The following is an 18,325-nucleotide window of genomic DNA, read 5'->3' on the forward strand; positions in this document are numbered from 1 at the left end:
CTACGCGTGTTGCACTCGCCCCCACCCCCCTCACCCCCGGCCCTGCTGATGAATTTAAGACTGTGTTCCATTATTACTACCAAATGTAATAATTGTGAAAGCCCCTTGAATATTGAAGAGCACTGCTCTGTTGTAATCCGAAATTGAACTATTTTATCACTGTTCTATGTTAAATACCCTATTGTATGTCTGTTCCATTTTATAATTCTTAGTTTATTTCTAAACCGACATTTTAAACTATTTTTGTACTGAATGAAACTGTAAACAGAGAACCTATTGGGATACTAGGTCCTAATGTGAAACACTGTGATTTACCTTACCTTGCTCATGCTAGCTTATGCCTATATTTTTTACTGTTGTGAAGCACTTTGAACTGCAACTTCTGTATGAAAAGTGCTATACAAATAAAGTATTATTATTATTAATAACACAATTTGCAGTGTTAGCGGGTGGGAAGCCGGTGGGGTGTGTATCCTGGTAGTTCGTAAACAGCAACTCCTACTGGTCGGTCGGGGCGCCTGTTCAGCAGGGAAAGAATCTGGGGGAGGTAAAAAAGGGGGAGAAAAATTTGTATTAAAAAAAGGGTACTACGACTATGCTTGCACCTCATGCAGGGCTGTACAGTGCGAGATATATATTGCACATGCTACGGCAACAGCGGTCTGTGCGATGAATGGATTTACTTCAGTAGCACTGGTGCGATAGGCATTCGGTTCATATCGATACTCTTATTTTGAAAATCCTGTTGCGGGTCTCATTTCCGCCTTTCGCAGCTCCAGCTATAATAACTATGGCTCCGGCAGCTAGCAACGCTCAGTTCATATCGATACTCTTATTTTGAAAATCCGTGGTGTCGTGACTCATATCCGCTCCACAGCACACAACAGTACTCGTCTCAGTAGCATCTGGAACGCGGACATTGCAACATAGGCTAGCAAGGCTAGTGTGCTTATTTCGCGTGTGTGCGTTTGAAAAGATATGATGAAGTCAGACGAGTATATTATATTGATAGTAAATGTACTGAGGGTGGACAGATGATGTTGATATTTAAACATAAAAAATACAATACATAATAAATGTATGCATGATCATCATGCAACATAAAACAATTGCAGGAACGGTTTGGGAGAGGAAGTTTAAAGCTCAATATATCAAAACGTGGCACTTTATAGTGAACAGGAGGTCTATTTGTATTAAAAACAATAAATAGTTTTTCATTTAAATGTCCGGAAGAGCTAAACAATTTTTTTCCAAATTATATTTGTTACCTTTTGAGTTGATCTAAATGGAAATGGGCTTATGATATCATCTCATCGATTGCAGGCACCTGCATTGTATCGTGGCAGATATCGGCAAATATTGTATCGTTGTCCAAAGAATCGATATCGTATCGTGATGAAACTGGTCATTCCCACCCCTAGTAGAGTCCATACACCCAACACCAAATCCCATAATTCCTTACACGTAACGTGTCTGGCTGTGTGACGTCAACTTGTCAGCATGAAAATGACAGCCAAACATGGCACTGCAACTAAATAACACAAATACAATAGGCACATTTGTGACTGTTAAAAAAATATCACACGTTTTATACTTGTGCTACAAGATATTGGCCTGTGCTACAAAACTATCAACCTCTGTAGCACCAGTGCTATGTGCAAAAAAAGTTAACGTACAGCCCTGTCATGGTACCAAAGCACCTCAAAGGCGCTAAAAACAAAATTACAAACATCACAAAACAAACTGGTCAGACTACTGCTTGACCTTACTGCTAGAACCCACCTCACCCCTGCCCACTTTGACAACCTAGGATGGCTTAGAGTAGACGACAGAGTACAGCAACTTGCAATGGGCCTGGTCTACAAGATACACTACACCACTAAGGTACCCATGTACATGTCAAAATACTTCCCAAAGGTCAGTGAATACCACGTCCACAACACCAGAGGGAGCTCCACAAATCATGTTAAACCCAGATTCGGCTCAAACAAGGGACTAAACACGTTTCGCAATTATGCCACAACAATGTGGAACGCCCTACCCAAAGCTGTAAAGGAATGTGAATCACTACCCACCTTCAAAACCTCTCTAAAAGAGCACCTACGGGAGACTGCAATTCGAAACTGGCCCCTGTAAATGTCCAAACCCAACCCCCTCCAATGTACAGTTCCCCTCCCCCACCCAACCTCCTCCAATGTACAGTTTCTTCCCCCTCAAATGTATATATCCACGTCTCTGAGCGGATCTCGGCCTGTCTGTCCGACATCTCCGCCTGGATGACGACCAACCACCTCAAACTGAACCTAAGCTAAACAGAATTGCTCCACCTGCCGGCCAAATCCTCCCCCCTGACCCTGACCGACCTTTCCATCACAGTCGAGAATGCAGCTGTGACCGCGTCCCCGACCGCCAAGAACCTTGGTGTTGTCCTCGACGACCAGTTGAACTTCTCTGCTCACATCGCAGCGACAACCAGAACCTGCCGATTCCTCCTGAGCAACGTCAGAAGGATCCGCCCCTTCCTGACAAAAGAAGCCACCCAACTCCTCGTCCAATCAACAGTCATCTCCCGCCTTGACTACTGCAACGCACTGCTCGCTGGCCTCCCGGCCACTGCCATTAAGCCTCTTCAACTCATTCAGAACGCAGCGGCCCGCCTGATCTCAAACCTACCGAAGTCGGCCCATGTCACCCCACTTCTTAGGGACTTGCACTGGCTCCCCATTGCTGCACGAATCCACTTCAAGGCCCTCGACCTAGCATACCGTGCGGCAAAGGGAACCGCTCCCGCCTACCTCCGGTCAATGGTCTCTAACTACACACCCTCAAGACCCCTACGCTCTGCATCTTCTGGCCGCCTCAGACCTACTCCTATCCAAGCTCCGGGAGGGTCATCAAAGAGAAGTCGCCTATTCTCAGTCCTTGCCCCACAATGGTGGAATGAACTACCCACCCCAGTTAGGACAGCCGAAACACGTCCAATCTTTCGCCGTCGACTAAAGACGCACTTCTTCAACCATTATCTGAATTAAAAAAATAAAATAAAAAATCGAACCCTAACTAACCGTACTGTCATGCACTTGTCCTAATAAACTAACCTACACTATAGCACTCAACACTTTGATGAACATTGTTGCTCAGCTGATAGAGTTGTGCCCTTCCTGATGGCTTGTCGTACAGAACTTGTAAGTCGCTTTGGATAAAAGCATCAGCTAAATGACTAAATGTAAATGTAAATGTATATACTCTCTTTTTAGACTATTTTTGTACTCACAAACAGTACTGTATATTTGTAGATCTGGTATGTCGTAAATGTCTAGATGTAACAGTACTGTCTATCTGTATGTCATGTATGTCATATGATGAATTGAAAATGGGGGACCCTGATGTAAACAAGACGAAAGTCTTTCTCTGGTCTGCATCCCCTTAACAATCTACTTTTTCACCCATTTTCTATTTTTCTCCCATCCCAATTTCGTATTGTCCAATTCTACCCTCCCCTGTCTCGAACGCTGTTAGGCCATGCCTCCCACAGGTCGGCTGCAATGTGGACCAAGCCTTGCATCACGTGTCCCCTCCGGTACACGAGGAGGCAGCTGTCGCATCTTTTCACCTGAACTGCGTGATCTCTCAGCGGCGAGGGTCTGCGTGGGAGGGACACGCTGCCCTTGTTGCTTCCTGATTCTGCTGCACAGGCGCACCAACCGACCTGTAGGAGTCGCTGTCCACAACGTCCGATCCCCACCCACCAGCTTCCCACCCCCTAATACTGCCAATTGTATTAGTATGAACGACCAGCCAAGCTGGTAGCAATGCCGAGAGCTGGGCTCGAACCCAGCATCTCCTGCATTAGTGGCGAGCGCCTTGCCCACTGCGCCACTTAACAATTGTGTGTATTGAGCTGTACTGTATTGTACCCATTCTGCAATCTGTTAATAAAATGTTCAATCAATCAGTCCAATCTATAAGAGGAAGTTGACTAGATTCATTATGACAACATGCTGCCTTTAGGCTAAATGTGATGCGAGTCCTCTTGTTTGTAATATTCCCAAAATACTTCATTGTTGTTTTGCAAAGCTTGCATATTGTGTGAGTCTTATCAAGCTGCTCCTTCCAAGAAATTGGTAATGCCGTTTTAGATAGATTATTTTCTTTTTGGTTTTAAAATGCTTTACAAAGTACTGGACTATACATACTAGGGGTGTAACGGTGCGTGTATTCGTCCCGCGAATTTACGGTACGGCGTCACGGTGCGGTAGGTGCAGCCATATGAAGGATACGCCTCGGCGCCTTCCCTCGTGCGGCACAGAGGAGCCTTCCCTCGCGCGGCTCGGAGGAGCCTTCCCTCTTTACAGCGCAAACACACATGCAGGCACTCGCGCGGTCCGTGCGAGAACAGCGCGCGTGGCCGGGCACACCGAGGCACATTTACATTGGAACAGCTGCAGGGTCATTACAATTTTACAGTTTTCTTTCGTTTTCTTGTTCGCTCAATAATGTTAACCAAATGAAACCAATGGAAAGAAACGCACCAACATTCTCCCCCGCCGGACTCGAGTAGGGTAAATCTGCAGTGCCGCAGCCCCATACATTGCACTCACAGGCACAGCTGATCAAATAAAAAAAATAAACATACTTTTCCTATAGAAAATGATTCTATTTAATTATAATAATTATCATAAATATAATATATATATATTTGTTTTTAATTATTATAAAAAAAAAATCTGTTGTCCCGAACCGTGACCCCAATACCGAGGTAGGTACCGAACTGTGGCTTCTGTGTACCGTTACACCCCTAATACATACTATAAATTAGGACTGGGCGATTCTTGCTAAAATGTGAATCACGATTTTTCTCTCTAAGAATTGAGATCACGATTATCTCACGATTCTTATTCTTTCAATAAAATCATTTAAAAAGTAAAGTAAAACGTTTTTTTTCTTTTTTTTTTATAACTTTTTTTTTTATATATAAAAAAATCTTCATAACTTAGAAATGAGATTGCATAGGTCTATGAATCGAGATCGTGATTTCTTTTTGATTAATTGCCCAGCCCTACTATAAATGTCTCCCTTTGCCCCAGGTTCAGCCAGCGACCTACTGATTATTAAAACAGAAGAGGAGGAGGACACACTTGACCCACCCGGGGATATTTCCTTTGAGATGAAGGAGGGCGACACAGACCAGGATATCGGTATGTTACTTTCTCTTTCTACTAGGGAGGTTATCAATTAATCAAAGATCGATTGATTGTTGTTAAGGATTTACTCGAACACATGACATTTACTCAATCTACTATCAAACAATGATATGTTACAATGTTGTCTGTCTCTTATTACATTGTAGCCATCAGTAGAATGGTGTATTTTCAAAGCATGTTTCAATGAACAGATAGAGGGTGCAATATAACTATGACGAGGAGGCAACTACATCCGTGTCTGGAAAATAAGCGAGGGAAAAAACAAGAGCAACAGCAACTTGCAAAATTAAGCAGGCTAAGAGAAGCGTTGATTTTGAAAAAAGTAACCCAAGTCAGTCTGCATTTATCAAAAACGACATGATCGATATGGTTGACTGCAAAGGATTTCAGCAAATGATACAACTGCTTGAGCCAGCGTACAATATCCCATCCTGAGGCACAACCACCTTGCGCATCAAGGAGAGCTACACCGATGCAAAGTTCGGAGTTGCTCGCGCAGCTAGCTAACGTTACCGCTGCTCGCAAGGTTGCAATGACGACAGACAGCTGGACTGCCATGACGACCGAACGCTATGTTACTGTCACTTGCCACTACATCACAGAGGACAATTAAACCAATACAATTATAATATACATTTAAATATTTTGAAACAGCTGCAGACTGACAGAATTAGTAGTGTTCAAATATCTAAACTGACCAATGGATACCAGTGTATTGAGTTTCAGTGTGAATTGTAAGATGTTCCATGTGTTGGAGGCAGAGAAGATAAAGAGTTAACTTAGGTAACTGAAGTACAAGCCAGTCACTGGAACGAGTAAAATCCACAGGACCATTTCATCAGTGTGGAGATATCGGATGGAAGATCACCAATAATGGCCTTTTATACAAACTCATGCCAGTGAAAATGACTTCTCTCCACCAGGGAGGACCAACTTGCCATTGACCAGGGCCTTCTAACAAATGCTAACATGTTCTGTTTACGATATACTGATAACACTGACCACAGAAAAGCTTAAACGCAACAGTTTCTAAATGAATGTCTATCTTTTGTTTGTAAACATCGGAGTACAAAATAATTGTATTTTGAGTTATGATGAACTAACCACAAAGCTTATTTTCCATCTAAAAGTAAAGTGCTTACATTTTGTGGATTTAACAAAACTTTGATTGTACCTTTTTAGTCATCCCTGTTTATGCTTGACCCTCAAGTTCAAGTTTCTTTATTAGTTGCGTGCGGCTGAGTGGCGCAGTGGGCAAGGCGCTCGCCACTAACGCAGGAGATGCTGGTATCGAGCCCAGCTCTCTGCGTTGCTACCGGCTTGACCGGCCGTCATACTAACACAATTGGCAGTGTTAGAGGGTGGGAAAGCCGGTGGGTGGGGATTGGACGTTGTGGACAGCGACTCCTACAGGTCGGTTGGGTAACGCCGGTGCGGCGGAAACAGGAAGTATCGGGGACAGCGTGAGCCTCCCGCGCGTTACTCCTCACCACAGAGTACGAGCTGCTGCAGTGAAAAGATGCGACAGGCTGCCTCCTCGTGTACCGGAGGGGACACGTGATGCAAGGCTTCTATCCTCACTACAGCCGACCAGTGGGAGGCATAGTCTAGCAACGTTCATATATATACAGTATATACAATGCAGAGTAGAGAAGGTAACTGAGTTACAGCAATATACAGTACAGTGTAGAAATGGTGAGGTATAGCTTAGCTTGTGGTGCCACCTTGTGGTGGTGAGGTGCAATGTGGTATGAGATGATGTGCAAATCTCCTTACCAATGAATATAAAGTGTGTTAACTGTCTAAAGTGGGTAAAGTGGGTGCTACAGTGAGTTGATTATTTAAAGTGAGTGTGTGCGTGTGGATGTGTGTGCTTGATTGATTGATTGATTGATTGAAAATTTTATTAACAGATTGCAGAATGGGTACAGTACAGCTCAATACACACAATTGTTAAGGGGATGCAGACCAGAGAAAGACTTTCGTCTTGTTTACATCAGGGTCCCCCATTTTCAATTCATCATAACATATGACACAAGACTCCATCTTGACACACTGGATAATCGATCGGTTGCCATAACTCAATAAACAACGTTATTTGGACGTATATATTATTATACAACCCGGAAATGGTTCATCTAGATCAACATCCCATAATAGCGAACTTTTTGCTCCACTCTCATCACCCAACGGTAAGAGGAGACTGGGGTGAGTTTCAGCGTTTTTCTTTACCATTTTCGATACAAACTGCTCTGATCTATATATCACCCATACTACATAAATGATTTAACGTTGGCCACGGAATTATAAACGACCCCCCCCCCCCCCTCCGGTCAACATCAGATGATGAGTCATGACGTTTAGGACCTTGTACAATTGAAATTTTTAATCTGACGTCAATCGCTAGCAAACTGCATTTGATGATGTAATATATGCATAAATGGCTATATCTCACGTTCTAGGAATTACTGCAGAAAACGATAAAAACATATTTATACTAGTCTAGACAGTATTTTTATATGAATGTGTGAATGAAAAAGTAAAACGTTCCTACACCCTGAACAATAGCTAATCGATGTTGAATGGGCCATAGTAATGTCAATTTAGCAATACAATTTAAAAAGTTATAGCCCTGCAAAGTAGGTGAACATCTCCATAGACAAATAGAGCTGGCAGTGATCAAACATTGATGGATATAAGCGTGGCAGAGAAAGGGTTAAGGGGATGCAGACCAGAGAAAGACTTTCGTCTTGTTTACATCAGGGTCCCCCATTTTCAATTCATCATAACATATATGACACACGCATATAGATAGACCGTACTGCTAGATCTATACATTTATGACATACCAGATTTGCAAATACAGTACTGTTTGTGATACAAAAAGAGTCCAGAAAAGAGCGTATATACATTTGACGTAGAAACTGTACATTGGAGGAGGTTGGGTAGGTGGGGTGGGGTTGGGGGGGTGGGGGGGAACTGTACATTGGAGGTGGTTGGGTGGGTGGGGTGCTGTGGGTGTATTTGATGGTTTGTTGCATAGTGTTATTGTTCATTGAGCATCCTGATTGCCATGAGACTACGGTATTGCTTGCCTGACCGCAGCTGACCCGCTCTATGTTCTCTTAGTTATTTGAGTTAAATATCTTTTTTCTTCCCTCTTTTCTCCAACACAGATATCTTCCCTGGCCTTCCCTCCACTAACAAACAGAAGAACATTGACAAACCAAGGCAATGGTTTGACCAATATGGGACAAACGTTACTACAAAGAGAAATCTCATACCTGAGAAGCGCTTTAGGAAACTGTCTACTCTGAAAACGCACCAGAGAATTCGCACAGGAGAGAAGCCCTACTGTTGTGACCAGTGTGGGAAGAGCTTTAGTAATCAGAGTAAACTGAAAAGACACCAGATAATTCACCAGATATTTTACACACGAGAGAAGTCCTACTCCTGTGACCAGTGTGGGAAGAGCTTTTGTAATCTGAATAATCTGCAATCACACCAGAGAATTCACACAGGAGAAAATCCCTACTCCTGTGACCAGTGTGAGAAGAGTTTTAGTCGACTGGATAGTCTGAAATTACACCAGAGAATTCACACAGGAGATAAACCCTACTCCTGTGACCAGTGTGAGAAGAGTTTTAGGCTCTGCGCTGCGGTCCCTCTCTCTCTACCAGGGAGAAGCACCGCGCCTCAAATGCATTTGTATTTCACACACTCCTGCCCCGCGGTCCCTCTCTCTCTCTCTCTCTACCAGGGAGAAGCCCCGTGCGTCAGGTTGTGTGTAAAATGTGTGTGTGTTTCTGTTTCCCCACGCGCGGCGTCAGGTTGTGTGTAAAATGCGTGTGTGTTTGTTTCCCCGACAGAAGCTCCTCTATCTCTCCCTCTCAGACCCTGTCCACACGAGAGTTTGGATTTAATATGACCGAAGTTTGAAAAAATAAAACTCCGTCCACACGGTGAACACAGGTGGACAACCGTGTATAACTGCGTACTCACGGCAGAGCTGGAACCCAGCAACCGATACATTTAGTACAATGTAATACAATGCCAAAGCAGTAGGCGGCGATGTTGTTCAGACATGAAGGCCATTTCAACCAATCAGAAAAGACTGAACGCTCACTAAACTTCCTGTTGGGTCGCGATCTGCCATTAATTAACTGAAGAAGAAGAAGAAGTAACGTTACCGATATGAAATGGATGTAAACGTTATTTAACAGATTGCAGAATGGGTACAATACAATACGGCTCAATACAAACAATTGTTAAGGGGATGCAGTCTGGACTGGGTTCCTTATAACAATAACTTGACAACACATGAGTTTAGTTTAGCTGCAGCTACATGTTTACTCTGAGCGTCAACAGACATCAGTCGATCACAACACTCTTCAACACAGACGATACGTTTTGAACAAAAGTTTGTTACAATCATTTTCATATAACGCTACTTGGGACAGCTCTGCTGTAAACACTGGTGTAGTTGGCTCTGCTATAATCTCTCTACCCCGCGGTCTGCCGTGAACATGGGGAATAATTGCGACAGCTCTGCTGTAAACACTGGGAATAACCTCGGTTGCTATGCCCACACGCAACTGCAAAACCGCACAACTCCACCCTGGCCACCGGTTTCAAAAGACCGCTGTTGCAGTGTAGCAAATCCCCGGTTGTGTGTGGCCGAACAGTGCAACTGCGCACATACAATCACGGTTACATTAAACCCAGCGTTCGTGTGGACGGGGCCTCACTCGCTCGCTCGTTCTCTCTCTGCCTCGCTCTGTTTGAGGAAGTGAAGATAGGATGGAAAAAATGTAAATTAAGATATTTCCACTCGCTCTGCTGTCGCTGTCAACCACAGAGCCAATCAGATCACAATCAGCTCCACCAGCTCCTTGTTACATCACCTTGCGAGTCAAATCAGAATGACCTAATTCAATGGAGGAGGAAATGGTCTCAACTGAATTAGAGGAATCCGCCAATATGGTAATTAGAGACACAGATCCATTGATACTAACCCCTATTGCTATAAAACAATGCTAAACACTGAAAAAGCCATTTATAATGCATGTCCCCTTTAGTTAACTAATGTCACACATATTGTCAACATTCCTAGTAGGACATGTTTTTTACTTTCACAAGAAGAAGTGTTTATTTTACAATATAATATGCATGTCTAAACCACGGAAAAGTTTAGGAAAACGTGTGGAAGCTGCTAAAACTTACAGAGAAGCACCTAGTCAGCAGGAAAGGGCATGATATTTTGATAAAAAAAGATTAATTGGTGGTGAAGATTCGTACAAGCTGGCTCCTTCTCTTGGAATTACGACCCGACAATTCGGCCTTCTATTGCCTATCCCAACATAGTGAACAATCTACTTTTTTCACACAGCCGAAGACCTTAACCTCTTAAGCCCGACGGGTCCGGTACCAGACCCAAAATAACATCACGTCATAAATCAATGTCTACAGTCTGTATGAATATAAGTAAAAAAAAATTCAAATGTATCCAAGAGTAAAGACCCTGGAGACCCTAACCATGTAACAGCAGTCATAGTGTATATTTTCAACAATAAGTTTGTTTACCTATAGTCTAAAGTGTTATTATTGAGATTTTTATTCATGGAATGTCTTCATAATTTAGCGAATATCCGCCATTTTGAATTTGCGTCGCAGATTGTAGTCATATGAGGAGAGGGCATTGAATTTGATTTTTTTAACTACATTACCCAGCTGATTCTAGCTTCCTGCAAGCAAATTACTTGTATATGAATTTATTTTATTTCTCTGGATTATCTATCACAAAACTGAACGTTATTGGCATAGATTGGAGCACAGTTAGTGTGTACCTTCTGTGAACGTTTAGCAACAATCCGAGTTGCAATCCGATCCAAAATGGCAAAAAATATCGGTTATAAGAATGGAACTGTACATACAGTAGATTTCATTCACGCTTCTTGCTCCACGCCTGGAGATACTAAATCCAAATTGAACTGTGGCATTTGAAAGAGGAGATATGGCCCGATCCATAGATGTGCGAGTTGGCTATAATAAGGTAATTTATAGGCCTGGTATTCTATATTCTATAATAATATTTCAAATTGCATGTGTCTGGATGGCAGAATTCAGTACTGTATCTACAAAACATTCTGTTTAATCATCTTCCCTTTATTCCTTTGCTTAGATTTTTTGTATACATGTCTGTTCCATTTTATAATTCTTAGACTATTTCTAAACCGAATCATTTTAAACTATTTTTGTCATTTGTATTACTGAATGAAACTGTAAACAGAGAACCTATTGGGATACTAGGTCCCAATGTGAAACACTGTGATTTACCTTACCTTGCTCATGCTCGCTTATGCCTATATTTTTACTGTTGTGAAGCACTTTGAACTGCAACTTCTGTATGAAAAGTGCTATACAAATAAAGTATTATTATTATTATACATGATCTCAAGAAGCTGCTGAGTCAGTGAGGGATTGGTCACGTGACTACGCGGTATGGCACGGTAGTTCGCTCTCGTAAGTGACCAATTAAGTTATTATTTCACCTCTAAAGAAAGAAAAATCCGTGCAACTTCAGGAAAAGGTTTCAATACACTAGATGTGTGAATGACAGGTCCTGGCAACCGTGCAGAGACAAGATTGTTGTCTAAGAAACGTGAAATCGATTGGCGTACTGCCAAACAAATTATGGCAGACAAAGACACCCCTGCTTGGGCGTCGCACCTAATTGCGGAGGTTTCGATCATCAAAGATTCATTCCAGCTAAGGTTTGATGAGCTCAGTGAATCGATCAACGGAGTAAAGAAGGACACACGGGCTATTCTGCAAAGAATATCCACCGCGGAGAACCGTATTGGAGCGGTAGAAGACCAGATGGCCGTAGACGGCAAAACTTTGAAAGACCTGACTGCAGACGTGGACTATTTGAAAACCAAATGAACCTACATGGAAGCGCAGAGCAAGAGAAATAACATCGTATTTGTTACGAAGGATCAGATTAAACCGAATATATATATTTACTAGTTGATATATATTGCATAATATTTGTATATCGTCTGATATCCCTTGTGTATTCTTTGTACATATACACGGAATATCCCTTTACCTAGTACAGACCATAATATTTCGTTCTCCTATTGGACAGCGGTCCCTTAGGTGCCACTGCCATACCCCCAAGGTCTAGTTCAAAGTCACAGCCAAAGACATGCCTGGACATGAACGGCTCTGCGCAAGAATACGAGACAGGAATAAGGCTGGTACTAGTTTGTTCACCTAACGTATAAATATGGCGCAGGTGAATACAGAAGTAGTTTGAGTTACCCAAGTGAAGCCTCACCCCACGATACAACGTGCGGTGAAGTAGGGCCCGTTTGGCCCCAAATAGAGCATTGAGACCGCATGCGAATTGATAGCTGAAGTATCAGAGTTTAACGCTGTACCGTCGAGTTCGACCTATTCTATTAATTCAGTAATAGTCTATTTATGTATAGTGTATCGTGCGGCTACCGTTCTACAGTGACCAGCATTACCAACGTTTCCTCGTACCAGCTAGTGTGCTTATCCAGGCTGGGCAGCTTAACCTGGCGCCTTCATCCGAGGAGCCCTAGACGAGGACCGTGTGGACATGTACACTGGATAACCTACCCGACGACTACATAGCCCTTTTCGGCTGGATTATATTTGCTTTGGTCCTGTAGCTGATGGAGCGGAGAATCGTCTACACCCACAATTGTGTGGGATTTACCCTGTGAGGAGCAACGTCGAGCCCGCCTCTAAGACGCCTGAGGCTGGCTAGCTTTCTTCCATGCGGAGCTGCATGCCGGAGAATAGCTGTTATTCGTCTGCGGATCAAGAGATTATTGCACTATCTCCTGTACCTGGAGTCTCCCTATTCTTCGTTGACCCAGACTTTGCTACCGACAAATCCTCTCCCCTTGCTGGCCTACAACCGGAGGGACCCTACTAGTATCTCCCGCTGCCCTACTAGTGTACCATAGATATAATTCCTAAGATACAGGTGGTATTCATTATCTCCTGCGTAATATTATAATGGACTTACGCTCTTGACTTACTCACGCACATTCTTCGCCTTACAAGCGCGACTCTAAGTAAAGTAATGTAATCTACTATTATTGCTGCTAATAAATATTATTCTAACCAAGATTTGTGTGGAACCGTGTCATTGTGGAAGTGTTCATCTCATATACCTGTGTACTGTATGGCCAGTAGTAATGTACATAAGACAGTAGTGGTTTAATGATACCATACTTATTTAATACAGTCAGGGAATTGTACCCCTCAGTTACAGTATTGGTTGGCCTGAAAGAAGGAGAGGAAGCCGGTGACCCGAACAATATGATTAATGGCATCCTGAGATACATCCTGGATTTAAAGGACACTGACCAGGTACCAGAGGTAGAAAGGCGCCATCGGACTCTCCGACCCAGACCGGACCCATCGGCACCTCCTCGCCCGTACATTATACGGCTGCTGAGATGGAACGACAGGCAGGACATCTTGAGAGCCGCGGGGAAGAAAAATAAGCTGACATGGGGAGGAAGGCCGCTTCACGCATTCCAGGATTTACCTGTGGAAATTAAAAAGCAGCGCGCCGGTTATACCGACATCAAGAAGAACTTGTGCGACGCGGATGCCCGAAATGGCATACTGTATCCCACGAGGCTGATAGTCACCATCGATGGCGAAACATGCATCTATAATAACCCCACGGATGCAGCGAAAGGTTTGAAGATCAAGCTTCCTAATATTTTTGGCTAATGGACAGAGCATAGAGGTATGACATGCCCACCACTCACTGACAGTTGAGACAGTTGACATGACAACTGAGTTATTTAGTGTGGGTGATGAGCAAGATCCCGTGCAAGGTATGCAATGAACATTAAGTGCAGCCTCTTTCGTTATACTGTTTATTATTATAATACATTTTGTATGTAGTGTATGTGTATGTATGTATATGTATATATATATATGTATGTATGTGTATATATATATATATATTATTTGTTTTCTGCTGCCCTTATCATAATTTCGGATGCACGGATCATGCATTAAATTAAGGACATGGTCTGATCACTGCGTGCGGATAACTGTTTATCAGTTTGTTCATGGACGGGATGGACATGGGTTCTATCTCCCTTATATTATGTGTGTGCCCTTTTATTGGCACTTGTATGGTTTGTTATGTGTTTTGTGTGTATTTTCCCTTGTTGAAGCAGACCATTGATAACTTCAACATATATTCAGTATTTTCCTTTTTATCCAACCTTTTCAACGAGCTAAAGCGCAGTATAATTTGATGGCCACAATTAACATGATTAGTTGGAATGTAAACAGGGTTTCAAATAAAACAGAGATATAAAGTCATTAGTCATTTGAAATCCCTGGACTGTGATGTTGCAATGTTACAGGAGACACATTTGAAGGATGAGGATTCTATTAAGTTGAGACAGATGGGTAGGCCAGGCCTACTCAGCGCCAGGTACCGGGGCATCTAGGGGCGTCAGTCTAAACGTCAGTCGTTTTGCTATTAAAATACTATCTCAAAAAAGTATTGACAAGGATGGCAGGTTCATCATTCTATCAGGTTTTTTACAAAATACTAAATGCACGTTAGTAAATGTCTATGCACCCAATATTGGTCAGGCCGAATTTCTATCCAAATTGAGTGTGGCATTATCTCATTTTGCGGCAGACCAGATCTATTTAGGAGGTGATCTCAACCTAGTTAGTGACCCGGGAGTGGATAGATCGGGCCACCCACTCATATCAGATGGTGCATTGTCAGCAGCGCTCAATGAGTTGCAGGTATCTCTGGCTTTGACAGACATATGGCGGGTAGTAAACTCTCTTGCCCGAGAATATACTTTCTATTCACACGCTCATAATTCGTACTCAAGGATTGATTACTTTCTTTTTTCACAATGTACAGTTGAGAATGTGATAGAGTGCAACATCCATAATATTATAATCTCAGATCATGCCCCCATGTCAGTGCGCTTAGCTCTCTCTGTAAACAATCACAAAAGTAAACAATGGAGATTTAACAACTCTTTGCTAAAAGATCAAGAGTTTGTATCTTTGATAAATGAGAGAATAACTGAATTTATAAATATTTATCTAAAATCTGTCCCTTCAATACAAATGGTGTGGGAAGCATTCAAAGCAACATGCAGAGGTTGGATTATTAGCTATTCTACAGCCAGAAAGAAGAAAATGATAATGAAGAAAAACAACTTAATATTAGAACTTAAGGCCGTAGAAACACAACACATGCTTAACCCTGGAAATATACAACTGAAAAATACTATGTTGATTCTTAAGACAGAGTTGCAATCAATTATACATGAGGAGACAGCGTTAGCTCTTTTCAGACTCGGCAGGAAATATTTTGAATCAGGAGATAAAGCCGGTAAGATGCTAGCACTAAGATTAAAACAATTAGAAAATCGCCAATCAAAACCATTTATATGTGATAGTACAGGTGCAGTTATTTATGAACAAACAGAAATTAATAAAGCTTTCAGTGATTTTTATAGTAAACTATCAGTCAGAAGGATCTAAAAAACAGGAAGACATGGATATATTTTTTAAGGACATATCCTTACCTACATTACAAGAGGTAGAAAGGGAGCATTTAGAGGGTCCTATCAGAGAATCAGAAATCATATCTGCCATGAACCTCCTTTCAACAGGGAAAGCACCAGGGAATGATGGATACGCCTTAGAGTTTTACAAACAGTTTCAACACAGGCTAACCCCACTGCTTACACTAGTATTCAATGACATAATAGTTCATTAATCCATGCCTCAGAGTATGTGCCAGGCTACTATCTCTTTGTTACCTAAACCTGATAAAGATCACTCACAAATGGGTAATTATCGTCCCTTAAGTTTATTGAACAGCGATTATAAGCTATTTTTTAAGATCCTGGCCATGCGCATAGAGACAGTCATGCCTTCACTGATCCACCTTGATCAAGTAGGGTTTATTAAAGGCCGCCACGTTTCTAATAATATGAGGAGACTATTTCATGTCATGTCAAAAGCAAGCAACCTACAACAACCAGCCGTAGCTTTATCCTTGGATGCTGAGAAAGCTTTCGACAGAATAGAATGGCACTATCTGTTTTATGTTCTTACCAGATTCGGTTTTGGACCCACGGTCATACATTGGGTGATGGCGCTCTACAACAAACTACTAGCTTCAATCAAAACAAATGGCATTATATCTCAACCATTTCAGCTATTCAGGTCCACCCGACAGGGTTGTCCGGTTTCTCCATCACTCTTCATCCTCGCCCTCGAACCGCTGGCATGTGCCATACGAGCAGAGGAGAAAATCACGGGTATCAATATTGGGGGGCATGACTTTAAAGCTAATCTGTACACAGATGATGTACTATTAACACTAACACAACACTGTCAGTCAATCCCACAGGTGATGAAGCTGATTAAAGCATTTGGGGAGTTTTCAGGATATAAGGTGAACTTTAATAAGAGTGAAGCTATTCCTCTGAATAACCTGACCCATCCTTCACATATTGGTTCTGCTCCCTTACAGTGGAGATCACAAGGTATGAGATACCTCGGAATAAACATCCGGACACCTATAGACACGATTTTTTATTCTAATGGTCCACACCTCGAGACAATTAGGGAGGATATTAAAACAGCGCACCTCCCAGCTGCTTCTATAGAAAGTAGGTACAAAACAAAAAAATATTATAATTTGCAATCAATCAATCAATTCGCGCGATTTTTATTTTGTTCCACAATGACTCATGACCCATCAATTACATCATCCAACATTGTTTAAGCAACTACGACATTCGCCGTGACAGAATCGTTTTTCATTGAGTCTTTATGACCCTATCACCATTATCCTTTCGTAATGTTTCCTGTCCGGTTTGTCCGCCATCTTGCTTTAATTCCTAAAACCACGAACGCGCATTGATAGTGATGCAGTTGTGGGCGGGTCCTGGGACCAAGAGCGTGGGTTATGAAAAATACCCACGTGTAAGTTGACTGTTTCAGCCAATCAGAATCGAGAAATGTGCATGCCGTTGTATAACAACAGTTACAGTGAACATTTCTACCTTCCCTGTGTGTGTGGGAGACAAAGACAGTTAAAATGAGTCTGACGGATACTGACATTCAAGAACAAATTAGGGCCTTGACTGAGCTTGTTAAACAGCTGCAGGCAGAAAATACTCCGCTTCGAGACAGGGAAAATACATCATCCCCTGAAGCATCAGGCCAAGCAGGACCCTCTGGGCCTCTAGCCCAGACAGTGAGTAATAATGTCACAAGAATTAACCCAGCACCTGAGAGAGTGTATATTTATGCACCCAGGGAGAGGGAGTGTCCACGTTCTTCCGGCGTTATGGCCCAGGATCATATGACAGTGGAGGACTGGGTGGCATTCCTCTGTGATCTTTTATATGGAGAGGCTATGAGGGAGGTTAAGTTTAGCTCCGCTACAGATGGAGCTAACCCGGAGGCAATCTTTACTATGCTGTTGGATAATTTTGGCTGTGATCAGACATATGTGACACTACAAAAACAGTTCTTTCAGCGGCAGCAACGAGGAAATTAATCCATTCGTGAATTTGCCCAGGCACTGTTGGAGTTATTGGATTTGCTTAAAAGCAAAGATCCACGGGGTGTTCCAAACCCAGACATGGTTATTCATGACCAGTGATGCCACTAACGCGTTACTAAGTAACGCGTTATTGTAATCTGATTACTTTTCCCCGAAAATAGTAATCTAATGCGTTAATCTTTACAAGCCAGTAATCTGATTGCAGTTACTTGTCCAAGTGGCTGTGCGTTACTATTTCGTTACTATCTCATCATAATGCAGGCGGAATGCAGTATTTTCTTTCGTATTCGACAGTCAAATATACGTTTGGAAAGCTTTTCCTTGTATTGGGGAGTGACGTCACAGCACGCAACCTCGCGTGTTGAGCCATGCTGGTGGGCGCGGCTGTTATTGTTATTATCAGGCTGACCTGCGAGCTAGCAGGGAGACGCTCGCGCTCATAACGCTTTCTTGCACTGGAAGTTCACTAGTCTACTTAACGTTTGTGTAAGCT

At 42.5% G+C, this 18,325-nt stretch overlaps 1 protein-coding gene across 1 annotated transcript in view; it reads left to right on the top strand.

Annotated features, from left to right (window-relative positions):
* The window catches only part of LOC311244195 (uncharacterized protein), a 75,289-nt gene extending 63,691 nt beyond the window's left edge, over positions 1-11,598 (top strand). The window contains exons 4-5 of the mRNA XM_084333602.1: positions 5,088-5,198; positions 8,381-11,598. Of these exons, the coding sequence (XP_084189728.1) occupies positions 5,088-5,198; positions 8,381-9,045 (776 nt within the window). The 3' untranslated portion in view covers positions 9,046-11,598. The remainder of the gene's footprint in view (positions 1-5,087; positions 5,199-8,380) is intronic.
* Positions 11,599-18,325: the final 6,727 nt, after the last annotated feature.

The sequence above is a fragment of the Notolepis coatsorum genome (genome assembly GCF_963971535.1).
Source record: "Notolepis coatsorum genome assembly, chromosome: 1".
Lineage (NCBI taxonomy): Eukaryota > Metazoa > Chordata > Actinopteri > Aulopiformes > Paralepididae > Notolepis > Notolepis coatsorum.